General features: G+C 39.9%; 1 protein-coding gene across 1 annotated transcript; it reads left to right on the forward strand.

The window, feature by feature from the left end:
* Nucleotides 1-4,875: 4,875 nt before the first annotated feature.
* On the forward strand, nt 4,876-9,439 carry LOC108968526. Its single transcript, XM_018932616.1, has 2 exons — nt 4,876-7,889; nt 7,951-9,439. The coding sequence occupies exon 2, from the start codon at nt 8,555-8,557 to the stop codon at nt 9,158-9,160; it is 606 nt and encodes a 201-aa protein (XP_018788161.1). The 5' UTR covers nt 4,876-7,889; nt 7,951-8,554; the 3' UTR covers nt 9,161-9,439.
* Nucleotides 9,440-15,527: the final 6,088 nt, after the last annotated feature.

The following is a 15,527-nucleotide window of genomic DNA, read 5'->3' on the forward strand; positions in this document are numbered from 1 at the left end:
ACTACAAAATTTTTTTTATTAATTTGGATAAATTAGTCTATACAAGTAAAAGGTTTATTGGCAACATTAAGTCGAACCCTAAGTCTTCTGGGAACTTTTTCTTTGAACCTAGAGTCATCAACTTGTTTGCTGAATTCTTCAAATCAAATTAGGTACATGATGATCCTGGAAGTACTTCTACTTTTTCTGCTAATAATTTTTCCTCCATAAAGATTAGCACGCCTGAAATTGATATTCATTACCGCCATCCTTAAAGCTGGTAGAAAGAAGTAGTCTGTTTGAATTGTGATATCGAACTGTTAAACTCAAATAAAAATCTTTATGTTCTTACCGCTGATGGGGGACAAATAAAGACTTACTTGAGCTGAGAAATATTTCATTCTAATTTTATTTTGATATTTTCCTTGCTTATATAATATTTTATTAAACTATCATAAATAACTAAATATATGTGTATGTATAGTATGTTTGTATGTATGTATTGCAGCAATTTGTTTATGCTGCTTGATATATGGTTGTTTTTAAGTGCACAATTCAATACATGTTTGTGTGTGTGTTTAATGTTACCTCCTCTGTAAGTTTATGACTTCTGTCTCCATTCACTTATATTATTATTTGATGCGAATTGCATGTAAATGCATGGGGCGGGGGGAAAGCATCAAAAGCCGAATTACGAAACTTTAATCCGCTAAACCTAACCTACTCCCAACTCCAGACTCTCCCACGGAACCATCTGATTAGGTATTACTTCGTGGGAGTGATAAGCCATTTATGTCTTCTCTATGGCACGGAGTGCTTTATGTGTCTAAGTTTTGTCATGTTTGACGCCGCTTTGCTAACAACATTCCAGTTCTCAGTGGACTGACACATATGTGTCGTCAAATTTTCCACTGCAAAACTACCACCGAGTCTAGTTTTAAATTTGTACTTGTACCTTGTACTTAAAAAGCGAGGACAATAAAATAATACATGCTCAGAGTCTTCAGAGCACTCTGACCACGTCGGACAATTCGGASTAATGTCGTGCTGGAATCTGTATGGATAGCTTCTAAAGCACCCATGCCTACTTAGTATTTGGGTTAGGTGGAAATCCAGCTCCCCGTGTTGTCTGTCGATCCAGGAATGGATGTCCGGTATTAGTCTGAAGGTCCACCGTCCTTTGAGTGAGGTTTGCCACCGCTGCTGCCATATCGTTAAGTTTTTCACTTTCGCTTCTCTTTTGGCTTCTATAGATGGCTATGAAAATTTGTATTTGAAATTGTTCGGAAAGCACAGATGAGTCTTAGTGCCGACAGTCTGTGCAGTGTTTATTTGTCTGGCATATTCTTTGATGCATAGCGACGCATATAACATAACTGATCTCATTACCTTTGCGAGTAAAAAAAGGCGGTTGGAACGCACGCAGCCTTTATTTGCCATTATTTTTTATAAGGCATTCCGGATTGAGAAGTACACTTTATTCCATTTTTCTTGTACTTATGAGCAACACTTCTGTCTTTTGCTCAGTCAGCTCTAAACTCATTGAGGAGAACAATTGGCGCCTTGAGGTGAAACTGAGTACCTTGGTGCCGTCATCTGTATTGAATAATAGTCGCTAATTTTCAAAATAATTAATGACAATTTCCATAAGATATTGAAGAGCACGTATGTCGTATAGAGCCTTGATTATGTTTGCTTACTTTGCTTCACATTCCATATGTGAGCAGCGCACAATATTTTTTGTTCCGCCTTTCCATCGTTTGCCACTTACTGCACATTTCGCAGTACCACCGACATCGTATAGTGCGTCAATGTTGGACCTCTTTTAATAAAGGCATATTGTCTTTCTGATAATCCGCCGGCTTTCTGGATTACTAACTCCAAGTGGTTTCTTAAACCAACTTTCATTCCCTTGCCAATAGTGTCAAGCTTGCACAGAGGTCGATATGATGATGGTTTCTCCGGAGGCTTTTTTGGTTTAGGTAGTGGAATCAATCGCTGGACCTTCCATGCGTCGGGAAATATGAATTCTTTTGAGCACGCATTGTACATTGTTACGAATAATTTTGGTCTCAGAGTCATGGCTTCTTTTAGGGATCTATTTGGGATGCCATCTAATCCAGACGCTTTGCTGCTTTTAAATTTTCCGGCTGTGACCAATATTTCTTCTTCGCTAACTAGCAGTGGTGGCTCTACTTCGGTTAGAGGCTTAGCGTAAGAAATAATGTCGTATTTATGGAAACAAAGTTTCGACGACATTTCTCATAAAAAATGCGCTTTTGGATTGTTGTGCTTTATTTTTGAATTTATACATACAGATTTTGTATGCTGTTCACCAAGGGTCTTCGTTTGCTTCTTCACAGAGTTCTTCAAAAGACTTCATTTTACTGGCTCACTTCGTTTTACTGGCTGACTTCTTTTGACTTTTAAATACTATTCTAACACTGCTTTTTTTCGCACTGCGGATACCAAGTATATGTCGTCGTCGCATTGTATATTTTCTGAACTCCAGACCATCTAGAAAAGTGCGGCATCAAAATCTTTTTGTTTGCAAGTTCGTTTTTGGCACGTGCTCCTGCTGCGGCGTTCCGTCCCTCCGGCATATGAGACTTCAGCAATTATATCCGTCGTTGGCGAACATGTGATCGATTATGGAGCCTTTGTTTCCGCTATACAGGATCGTAAGATTCAGGATCGTAATTCAAGTACTAGACGTCCACAATGGTTTGTGCGCCTACTACACCAAATGGTCGACCATGCGTTTAAGGCGCCTGCGATTATAATTGGTGCTTTACCTCTGGTCTCTAGAGGAAGTTCCATGAGGAATTCTTCAAAATCTTTACTTGAATAACTTTGAGGAGCATAGCAGCTAACATAGTACATATGTGCCACGTATATTTGCCCATGTGAAATAGTTGTGATATCTGGAGCGAGATATAAATGGTTGTCTTTTAAATGACCATATTACAGCCTTGCCGGATATGTCTGTGTCCAAGTGCAAAGCGACATTAATGATTTTTTTCAACTTCTGTCTATTTTAGCAGATTTTGTGCTGCAGCGCAATGATCTAGATTTAATTGTAATATCTTTGGGTAAGTAGTATTCAAGGCTAAGTGGGCTCCTTTGCAAAACATGCAGATAGGATCGTTAGTGCATGACTTCGCTACGAGGTTGCGACCCATATGCCCAGATGGAAACACCTAAAACAACGGGAATAGGGAAATGTTCCAGGAGACGGTAGATGGACCACCCGTTTTTATTTTGCCTACCTTAAGCGCATCCTGGGCGCGCAGGCATACGAGAACTATTTGAGTACCACTTCGGGCTTTTCGCATACTCTTAATATTTATTTTCCCTAGGTTTTCTTTCCGCACTTTTTTCAGTGCTTCGCAAATCTCTTCCGGGGATGTTACTTCATCCAAATCCTTGTATATAATACTAACTTTATAACGCTTCGGCTCTCTTGTCCGCTTGGTTTTTCAGCTCTAACAACAGGTTTCCTTTCAACGTTTTCCTTATATACGTGACACTTAGCAGAGTTCTTTTAACCCGGTATCACCTTTTATTTTCCAGAGAATATCCGCGTATGATGCACCATCGCTTCTCGTAAGTATGATAGCGTCTGGCCTCGATCTTATTTTCTTTTCGAGCGGTCTTCGCTTCTTCACAATCTCCACCCGAGTTTCGCATTGGCTTTAATCAATTTCGCTGTCTCGCTGTAGGTGGGTTGCTCCACTTTCTTTACATTTTTGGCTTTTTAGTAGATGGTAAAAAGCCTATTGTGTCACGTCGCCTTTTCGGCGTATTTACATCTTCATCCTTTGGGGAAACCTGGTACGCTTTACCATAATCCTTTTGGGATAGATTTTCGCCTTTCTCAGCCTTGGCATGTACCGATAAGTTGCTACTAAGTCGCGCATTGCTTGCCCTCCAGTTCTTTCACTTCCAACTGGTTAAAAATTTGGGTAGTTTCATTAATTGGCGTTTCATCAGAGAGTTTTCCACCTCTAATTGTATTGTTGACATTTTTGTATTTTTTTGTTGATCCAGCAGCGGTGGATATCTCCCTTTTCCCATTGGGATGTGTTCTCAAAATTTTTTAGCTCCTTCTAAGTGGATTCTCTGGGGTACTTCCAGAGGCCACACCTCAATGAAAAAAATAGTTGGAAGCTCCTAACGATAGGCATGTTCAGTCAGTGTCCCTAAAACCTTGCTTATATTTTCGGTAGTTGGCTATGCCAAAACCGAAGAGACTACCAAAAGGAAAACAGCTGAGTAATCAAAACAAAACGGCAATGCAAAAAAGAAGCACGCGCTACAAGGGAAAAATTATCAGCTTTCAATTAAAAAAAACGTATCTTTTAGTTACAATATTTCAAATTGCGCCCCAAAATGTGTAACCGAAATAAAAGATCTTGGGGTGCTTTTTGACAGATTTTCTTTCAATAATCACATCAATTCTATAGCTTCTAAACCGTTTTCTCTACTTGACTTTGATCGTCTAAATGCTTCCAATATTTTCCGACCTCTATACTTTAAAATTATTGTTTACATATTTTTGTTCACTCTATCTTGGAATATGCTGTATGCATCTGGGGATCTATTGTCTATTCTCCTTAAATTATGTTGAGTCTTATGAAACTCGTTTATTATTATCCGTATATCTTAACTCACTTGGAAATCGGCGGTGTGTTCTCTGCCCTTCATTTGTTTTCGGTGTTAAAAGAGTTATTGACTGCCCTTTTTTCCTAGAAAAAATTAAAAAAAACCAGGTTCGGAGTTAGGTACCGTACCAAGTACAAACGAATGCGACTTTGCCTTGCAAAAGATAGGCACAGACGGATAGTGGACAGTTGAGTTTGAGAGTTAAGTGCGTGTATTTAAGACAGCGGCTGCAACCGCTAATTGAACTAAAGCATAAAAATTAAACAAAATGTTATTGACTTCAAATGTTCAAACTACTAATTTTTGTAAAATATCAATAAACTATTGATTAAAAAAAAAATAAACCAACCCATGCTCTCTACGTTTTAGTGGTCGTATTATGTTCAGAGTTATTCCATGTATTTTCGTCATATTTGGCTCTCAAAATAGTTCCAGGATGTCATAGTCATCGTTCCTGGAGAAGGTTTTAATCTTCTTCAACCAATTCTACTATTTTGAGAATGGTTTTAGTATGCTGTGTAAATTTCGTGTTACTTTTTGGCATTTGTTTACAATTAAGCCAATTATTTTCACTCACTTTCTCTCATTCTTGTAAATTCAAAAGAATGTTCTTTGGAATAATGCGCGTTGTTTTTGTTAACAACTAGTCTTCCGACTCAGTAAAATTGCGTTTACCGACTGCGCTAAATAAGAAAATAAAAACCAAACCGTTTCTTGTGAAAGTCTGAGTTATATCATTCTCGATCCTTACATTTTTTCATTTTCTCTTATAACGTTCAGCTTATCAATTATTTAGTTCTAAAACTTATCCAATCAGTTATAATATTTCAAAAATTACACCTTCTTTCGGAATGAGCGTTTGTAAAGGCGCGTCGATTGCTAACTACAGTGACGTAACCAAACTGAGTATACATCAAGTAACAGCTGTCAAAAATGCCAACTCCGAAAAAAGTATCGCCCCATTGAAAAGAGTATGTCTAAAAAGCATCCGTTACTTTTCCCCACCTAACAATAATTTCCCTAAGTAACAACAGTGCAAACTGTGTACTAAAAGTTTTACAAATTAGAATCATTTTCTTATGCTTAAAAGTAATTTTCCCCACCAGCTTCTTATCAACTTCCTTGCCGTTCAAAAGTAGTCTGGTGAGGTCATTTCATGTTAGTAACAATTGATTAATTTAACGATAGCTTACCTTCTTTTGATAGAGAAGGAGATGATTTGTAAGAAGAGGTTTGAAGGTCTGTGCTGAAAATTTGTTATTTTCCTCACATTCCCCGTTTTTACTTTTTCCTCCCTATGTGTCCCATTCTCCCAAAATCGTTGAGGATTTTACCAATGCAGGCGACATCTGTTTAGTCCCTTTTAGGGAAGTGATCCCTTGATAGACATGACAGTTACGTTACAAAAATCGCAATTATCGGGAATGTCCTCCATTCCACAACTCAATAAAATCTGGCGCTCATATATAATTTTATTACACACTGAAAGTAAATTGCTAAATTGGATTGTTAACACCCTTTTAAACATGGTCCACATGCTTCACAACAAATCACCCAAAAAAATTTACGGATCTGGTGGCCACATACAGACAAACACAATAAACACAATAAAGAAGGAGCAGACGTTAATAGGTTTGCGTTGGGCATACTTTGCAAAAGCAACCTATTGAGATCTCAAGATAGACGGTAAATTGAAACCTGTAGGGCAGCAGGAATCGCGGAAGACCTCAATAAACCTGGAAACGCTAGAGACCATAACAATTAGAGCCAAGGGAACGAAGAAGAGCTCCTATACATTGTTTGGTTTGTAAGGCCAAAAGATGACGTACCATACAATTTTATCTTACCTCTGGTGGGGGACTCAAATTAATAGACGTCATTTGGTGAGAAAGTTTTAATTCTTGTATTTTATATTCTTTAATAATCTTAATATGTAGAATAATTAAAAAAATTAAATATAGTGCCAAACCCCGACTAAATGGGTCCCTTTGGTACCATCGCGCAAATTTATTTTTAAACAACATTTACTTTCTAAATTGGATTTTTAGATTGAATTTGGATTATAGATGCGAAGAATATCTCAAATTGTACAGTTATTTTTGATGAAATAATACAAATGGAATATGTTTTACAAAATATAAATTACAGGAGCGACGGGACTGGTTGACGGCAATCGACTCACTGTCCGTTGATACTCTGTTCTGTTCGTTCAATTTATGTTTTTTTTGTTAATTTCTTCATTATATGTCGTCATACATGTCAGTTTCAGCATCGCATTTCATTTACATATAAACGTTAAAAGTTACGTCTGCTTCTTGAGTTCTTACGTCCGTCTGTCGATCCCACATTAATAGATTACTTTCAAAGCAAACGGAACTTTCTCCTCTATGTTATTAAGTTTTAAACCCTTGGGGCAGAGCACGAAACGATTTTGCATATTAGAAATATGGAAAACCTCAAAACATTCTGTATTAGGTCATCGCGTGTATCAAATGCAGTATTGTAGTATAATTATTTGAGGGTCACCGAAATCGAAAAGCGTACTATAGATAGAGAGAGAACGAAGTATTTATATTATATATTGCGCAAATGCAAAGATAGAGATAGAGAGAGAGAGCGATTCGGGAATTTTTATTGTTATCCCTAGCACTTTGTTTTCTGTATCGTCTGCTCGAAGTTCGCCAGTATTGCATACCTGTCGGCGGATCAAAGAGAATAACCAGGAAAACTTTCGTGCAAGAATTTTGAGTGTTCGCTAAATTAAAAATAGAAAAGTAAAATAAGGCAAACACGAGTAATTAATTCTTAGTAGCAGCAGAACCACAGGCTGAATCATCATAACGAAACGACGGTCAACGACGATGTGAGTAACGTCCTCTACACGTTGTGTGCCATTTTGGCATACGTTGTTTGGACAATCATCACACTCACCAGTTGAAGTGAGCCAGTTTGCAATTTAAAAAGCCTTGCGACCGAAGCTTTGCATGAAAAAGAGCCGAACTTTGTGGATGAAAACACAGGCTTGGATGACACCAAAAATAAGCAAGTAGATTTTGGTGATTATCACATCATTAAACGCAAAAATAAAAAAAACAAAAGCAAAAACCAATCGGACAATGCGAAGGAAAATAATATTAAACGCCGAAAAATAAACTGGATTGACAAAGAAACAAAGTCAAATGAAAATGATGCTGAACTTCTAAATTTCTTTATGGGAACTGCCAGTCATTCCTCGCGATCAAAAGGTAATATTTTCAACAACCGCTATTATCCAACTAAACGAAAACCAATATTATACATTTGCAGAGAAGCAAATCCACGAACATAATTGGCGTTTATGAATTTCGGTGCCGAAAACATTGCAGGCCTGTATGATATCCATTTCAACAATTATTTTTATATCCCTGATGAGCCCGAAATGCCGAATTCCAAGTTGTTAGACAGAACTATAATAACTTTACTGTCGTCCCTCTTATCAATAGCGAAGCCAAGGTGGATGGAAATTTCCCAGTAAACGGAGTGACGCATGTCAATGGGGCATTGTACTCGACTTTCAATGATGCCAAAATTAATTATAATAATTTAAATGTCATCCCCGTAACGAATGCCGATTTCAATTTCGTTCAAAACAATCTTAGGAATTTAAGTACTATTCCTTTTACAAATACCGATTCCGTATTAGATCAGGTCATAGCTAACGAAGTGCCGGAAAGCAAACACGCTACGAATGTCAATCCCAAAGTGGTCGAATTGAATTACGATAATTTAAGTGCTATCCCTGTTACTGATAGTGAACCCGTGTTGGAACACTTCTTAGCGAACGAAGCCTCCAAAGGTAATGGCGTCACGAAAGCCCATCCCAAAGTCGTCGAAGTGAATTACAATAATATATGTAAATGCTGTCCCTGTGATGAATGGTGAAAAAAACGAAGCCTCCAAAATTAACTGCGCTTCGAACGCCAATGTCAAAGCCGATACGTATAACTTCTTGGTTAATAGGAATTTCCCAGAGAATGAAATGCCGAAAAGTGAAAGCTCTACAAGCATCAATTCCAAAGTCATCTATGAGCCAAGCGATAACTTAACTGTCGCTCTTGAAGCAAATAACGAAGGATTGCATCATAAGATGGTAGGGAATGAAGTGTCTAAATGTGATAAAGCTCAAGACGTGAGTTTCAAAATTACCGAAGAGTCTAATAATGGCCGTGTAGTCATGGACCACTTCACTGCCGTTTCGGAGGACAACATTACAAACAGAGCTGAAGTGAATGAGAATTGCCTGCTTACTAACAAATCCAACCATATGACACTTGACGAGGAGATTAATATGAATTTGGATTTCCTGAACGAAACGGAGGAGGATTTCGTAGTGAATTTCGATCAGCTCATAAACATGGTTGAAGACTGTTATGCGAATACATCCACTACTTTGGATACAAATAAGGATTCAAAGAAAAATTGCGACATGGAATCGTATTTAGCCGCGGATGAATCCCATTCATTTATCACTTTCTAGAATAAGCGTAGTTTTCATTGTTTGTGATGGTTCTCTATTTTTATTGTTGTATGTAATAAACTCCATTATATATTGTACAGATTTAACGAAAAATAAAATATATGTTTTTATTTAAAAGGTTAAACTTATGTTTGAATCCGCTAAAATAGTAATTGGGCTGAATTCTCAAATTATTGTAAAAATGTTTATTGTCGATCGAACAGCGCAGCATTGGTATTTAAAAGAAATAAGGAAGGGGTAAGTTTACGCGCAACCGAACTTTTTATGCGTTTGCAATTTGCAAAGCCAGAGAAATATCTTCAGGTGCAAACTTCAATTAGGGCATCGGCATCCAAGTAATTATATATACATACATATACATGTCAGCTCATATACTGACCGTCGACATAAAATTTGTTAGGAAAAAGAAAATCATTATTAGCTTAGGTTGATAAGGGAGAAATGCATCGCGACCTCAGGTCTATTGTGCCCTTGTACATGACATACATACATACATATAGGAAGTGACGTAATTGTCTTATTAAGTTCTACAAGAGCTCTAGAATATTTGCATACATTTTCAAGTTAATCCGAGCAGTAGTTTCGGAGATACAGCTTTGAGAACTTGTGCGCTCGAACGTAGCTAGGCTAAGTGCGCCGTCTTCAAATGCGTTATTCTCGATACTGTTTTTGAAGTCAGTTGGCAGGAAATCTTGAGAACTACTCAACTGATCTTCATGAAATTTTAGACAGATCTTTGAGATACAGTTGTTAAAGAGTTGGATGAAGGCTTTTTTCGATTACAACTATTTGAATAAGAAAATGTCGCGAAATTTTAATTTTCTCGAATTTTCAGTTTTTTCTCTGGTCCACGTTTCGACTGAAACGATTTCATATTCTAGACCGCCCGTACAGGAAATAAATAATCATTAATTAATTTTTTATTTTTTTGTGATCACTAGCTTAAGCTAAGTATAGAATAAAATATTACTTTTGAGCCCACTGGGGTCCAATAGTATAAAGTTATGTATATTTTAGAACATTTGCTTATTGTCTTGAATACAGACAGATTGTAAATAAAGAATTTGAGAAAAAAAATTTATACATTTTAGGCACAGAGACATAGTGTAATCAGTAAAATACCCTTTTCATAACCATTTAGACAGCTCATATATCCGACATATGCGGTATAAAGTCACCCGGATGTCCGAAAGTCGATTCAGACCATTTTTGGCACACAAATTTATTATTAAAAAAGAAGCATTCTTCCCGAATTTCATTGACATATCTCGCAGGTTGACCAGCATAAAGTTAGCAATGCGGTAACTAGGGGCTCAAAGAGTTATAGTTGAATTTTGTCAATTTCTGGCCATAAGGCGGCATTATTCGTAAAAAGTTGTATTTGGTTATATTAATTTTACCCCGGCTCTTTGAAAGCCTTCTTTTGTCATCCTGATGTTGGTCTTTCCGTTTCAATCATTTCTATAGGGTCGGTAGGGGTGCTTAAAGGAGTTTGGCTATTGTTGCTTTAGTCTAAGAGACATGTGCAATAAACCTATTCGAGTGCGGGCGGACGAACAGCCATAGAGTCACCTGGATTTGAACTTGTCTTTTCATGCACGCATCTCCATGGACGACCAGTCCGCATGAGCAGGAGCGAAGTCAAAGGGCTCCCCCTGGTAGCAGAATTAAGTCTCCAGTCCATGTATCAAAACCACTACTAATTGAGCTTCCATATTGCTCTGGACTGGTGACCAGGTATTAAAACTCATACTCTCATCCCTCACACACACAAATCACACCTTACCTTACCTTAAGTTTCAGCCAATTGTCTTCGCGCAAATAACTTACGCGCAAACCTTTCAAACGTCCCTAACAGTTCGGCATTCCAACTAGTGAATATCACACCGCTGACATCTAGCCGCCCATTTTTATAGCTAATCTCCATTCTTGGGGGAATCTGAATCCATTGGACATACTGCAATGACATGTACCCAATCCTCATTGCGTGCTTCATATATACATTTAGATGTTTCCGATATATTTCTCCTATTCAAAAATGCATTCAACTGTCCATACCCACTAAGTAAGGATCCCGAGATCAGACAGAATCTCAAGTCAAGTTTTCCTCCCACAAACCTGACATCCTGAATGTATTCGTAAGTCACTCGACTGTTACGGCTATTATCCCAACGTTTTGACGTTTTAGAGGCCTCCTGCTTACCAGATATTCCCCCCTCCACCTGATCTTCGGAAATCCAATCATTCTGCAGCAATGACACACTCAAGCCCCTCCTTAACCTGAATGCAACAGCTTGTTATGTGACAATCAGATCAAGAGGTCCTGACAGCACCTGCATTGTATCCGTTGACACGGTGCGACATGCAGGCAAGCATAATAAAAGGCTGCATGGATAGGAGCTTTTAACGCCTAAAGACTGTCATGGCTGCTTCCCACCATACAACGGCTCCATAAGTGGAATACGGTGCAACCAAGCCACGATATATGGTGGTATCGATACCCCAATCACTCCTTAAAATTTGCCAAGTGCGGAGTGAAACTCATTCTCTCACTCATTTCCAGCTCTAGATATTTGACTTGCATCACATACCTTATGATGACTCCATTTACCCGTACGATTGATGGACGAACCGGCGACAGTTTTACTTTCAGCAGCATTGTCACCGGTTTATCCATTGATATGTCCACACCCACACCAATGCTCCAATTTCTAAAAATTATCCACCCGCCCGTTCTACTTCCTCGAACGACCTTCAACTAGGAAAAAAAGGTTATCCGCACATGCAGAACCTTTACAGAGTGGTTCCAGCTGTTCCAGCAGGGACTCCTTCGTAAAGTTCCATATATATGAACCAGAAATAGATCACTGAGAACATCCACGAGCCACACCGATCTTAGCTCTCCTACTCATTCCAAATATGGAGACCTTTCTGTCTAAAAAGTAACTAAACCAGAGAGTAATTTCCAAACAGCCCAGTTCTTCTCATTGCTTTATCAACCTATCCCATATTGCCCCCTTGAAGTCAACAAATCTACCAAAGATATAATTATTTACATTATCCCTAACAGTAGTCTGGACATACATCCACGCATACTCTTCACTGCGTCCTTTCCTGAAGCCCTACTGCCTATCCGACCACATATAACGCGAGTTAGTCGACGTCGCTGCCAACCACCATCTGTATAACCGATATGAAGGCAACTGTAGTTCATAGGAACTGCATTAACGAAATAACGCCAACGCCAACGTTACCGACCTACCCCAAACTACTTAAAGTCAATTCGTCAACTCAAAATATTTTCCAATTTTTTGTTATCGCAACGACGTTGCAACTACACGAAATATGCATATAAAGAGACTGATAGCCCGATAAGAACGAGGATCACTCTTGATCTTGTTAGGTGATTGTATAAAAATTTCTAGGCTCATTTAATATGTGGAGGCTATTAGGCTCCACCCATTCGCTGAGTGCGTCGTCTCGACTGTGATAACCAGATGAATGTCGTTATACCTTACTACACTACATCGAGGACGAGGCATTCGCATCTAGCTCAAGGATAATAGAATTATTTTTCGAAAGTAGTAGAAGCCTTTCCACGTACCACAGGTAAGACTCTAAGGGTTTGCTGATTTCGCAGTACAAACTAGCGACAATCACTCTACCGAACTCCCTTCTATAGATCAATCGTAGTTTGGATTATTTACAGCTATTGCGGCCTAAAGACCCTAAAACTGCCAGGGAGACCTTAACGACACCATTGGTGGCGAAGGGCTCCTGGAGTAAGGCAACACCACACCCACCATCAAGCATACAGCCCCCAACTCATTCAGAATGACATATGAACCCAGGCAATTAACCTAAATTAACCCACCCATTCATATCTTGCAACAGCACGTTCTACAATGCCTCAGTATATCAGATATCCAGCCGGCTTATTGTCGGCAAACATCCGATTTGGCCCAGCAGTCTGTTACCCTATGATCAAAACATATACAGTGGAAGCAGTCCGCCACCAGATTATCCGGGCGCACCCGGAAGGAAAACCGATTTATATAGGACCTTCCCGTTTCGAAAAGGGTAGACATCAATTTGTCCGATCGCTCAGTGACCAAATTTTAGTGACCTTCCCTGGTCACCTTCTAGGGGCGACTAATCATTCGAATATCCGATTTATGGTACTCGGGCAGGTTCAGCCTGAATATCTTATCCATGAACTCGTAATGAGGTATCGATGCACTACCACCTAGGACCCAATTTGCGGTTGAAGCTCACGGCCAACCCCGCATCTATGGATTTGGTGTTATTCGCAACCATAACTCTCTATTACGCAGATGGGGTGCGAATACCGACCCCACCATTCTTTTTTTACTTCACTTCATGACTACTTCCGACCAGGTCTCTAATGGCTTCGGTAATGACGGCGCAATTGCTTTCAGCACGAGTGCGGGAGGAGATAGCGCCAAAGTTGACACTACAATCTTACTGGGAGGAGGGTGGTATGGTCCACAACCCATTGTTATCTCGCTAATGAGTAGCGACTCATACCGTGACGAAAGCTCTAGCTTCCGCACTGTCGGTACATTCACCCCCGACCCGAGACAGTAGCTCCATTTTCCACGGTAATTTTAAAGCTGCTACGTGGCTGAGAGCACCTCTACTATCCTTCTCGACGGTACACCCCTGAGTATCGGACGCGTTCTGCGTTCTGTGCGCTTCTCGCTGCTGTTCTTCTTCGCTGCTACATTTTTGGTAGTGCTTCCTGCACTGCTCTCGCTATCAACAGTAATATTGTCCTGCTCCTCATCAGGAAATCCTATACGGGTCTTGTTGTTGTTCTAACAGTTAACAATCCCCGTCAGGAGGATAAGGGTTATCTAGGTTGTCGTCGGCGTCATCAAGTGTGAGATCCAGGAAACATGCTGTTTCGACGGGGTCGGAAAAGGGAAAGAGGTTTTAGATGAGTAGTGTTGCCAAAGAGGGGGCCAGTGTCTTGCGGAGACTCATTGCATTCAGGACATATATTGTATATGTCGGAATCTATTCTGGATAAATAGGAGTTTAACCTGCTACAGTGTCTAGAACTAAGCTGCGCAAAGGTCACTTGCGTTTCTCGCAACAATTCGAGCTTTTCGTCTGCGATGGGTGGTAATTTGACTCCAAAAACGCCATTCACTGGAAGGGAGTCGGTGAAGGCGTTGATAGCTCTACTGTGAATGGCGGTCAATACCTGTCGGAAGTTAGTTGCGTCCGTAGTCCCATCGACGAACTTTACGATGTCGTCGACGTAGTGAAGGAAAGACCTCTTGATGCTCCTAGGAGGAGGTTCCGCTAATAGTAGGTGGCTGCAAGGGTGATTTCTACGAAAACATACTAACAGGAACAGGAGAGGAGTTCATTATTCTCCTTAACTGGGGGCATATGCGTCTCACTATGTAGGTGTTCGATGGGAGATATCCTGTCGTAGTACGGAGTGCGGTATTTTCACAGGTCTGGAATTTCCACATCTGCGTACCATTGCATCCAGGTGACCATATTGGTGCGGCATAATTGAGGACCGACCGGCCGATTGCCTTGTATGTTGCCAACAACCTTTGTCTTTTCACCTTGTGCTACCAGCTAGCGACGTGAGGGTTTTGTTGCGGCTCTGTACCATAGATTTGATCGCGGTTGTACGGGGCGTGAAGGAGCATAGACTATCAAAAGTTACAACTAAAATCTTAGGAATATTGACGCCATTGAATATTAAGTTCAAGTCTATACTCTTTCCTCCAGTTCGTAAATATTGTCGCTGTGGATTCGGTGGGGGAAAATGTTAAGTCCCGTGCAGTGAGGAGACGAGAAATGTCGGAAAGTTAGCAGTTTACTTTTGAACACATGCCATCGATGCCATTGCCCGACCTCAATATCGTGCAATCATCAGCCTACGAGGTTATGGTAACTCCTTACTTACTAAGTATGGTGGCTGTGGTAGTTTCGAGATGTAGAAGTTAAATAGAAGCGGGGAGAGAACACCACCCTGCCGAATCTCCTGTTTAATTCTTCTCAGTTTAGATGTTTCACTTCGAAATAGTACGGATGATTGTCGACCCCTCAGGTAGTTCATGATCCACCTCTTCATTCCTGGAGGAAGAGTAGTTTTCCCGATGTCCTGTAGTAGCGTTGTGTGGCTGACTGTGTCAAGAGCTTTTGACAAGTCCATCTCTCTGAGCCTTTATGACGCTAAGTGCTGGGGTGGTGCAACTTTTCACAGCCATGCTTTTGGCTGGCAAGGCTCAGGTGGTGAGTGAAGGTCGGGAGTAGCAAGTCCTCAAATGTTTTCACTACTGGGAAGAGGAGAATTATCAGACGATAGAACTCCCCTTTG

Source organism: Bactrocera latifrons, unplaced genomic scaffold (genome assembly GCF_001853355.1).
Source record: "Bactrocera latifrons isolate USDA-ARS-PBARC rearing strain unplaced genomic scaffold, ASM185335v1 scaffold_22, whole genome shotgun sequence".
NCBI classification, from domain to species: domain Eukaryota; kingdom Metazoa; phylum Arthropoda; class Insecta; order Diptera; family Tephritidae; genus Bactrocera; species Bactrocera latifrons.

What these genes read in the sequence shown, in the direction of transcription:
- LOC108968526 (XM_018932616.1), top strand. Translation starts at nt 8,555, where the DNA reads ATGAATGGTGAAAAAAACGAAGCCTCCAAAATTAACTGCGCTTCGAAC.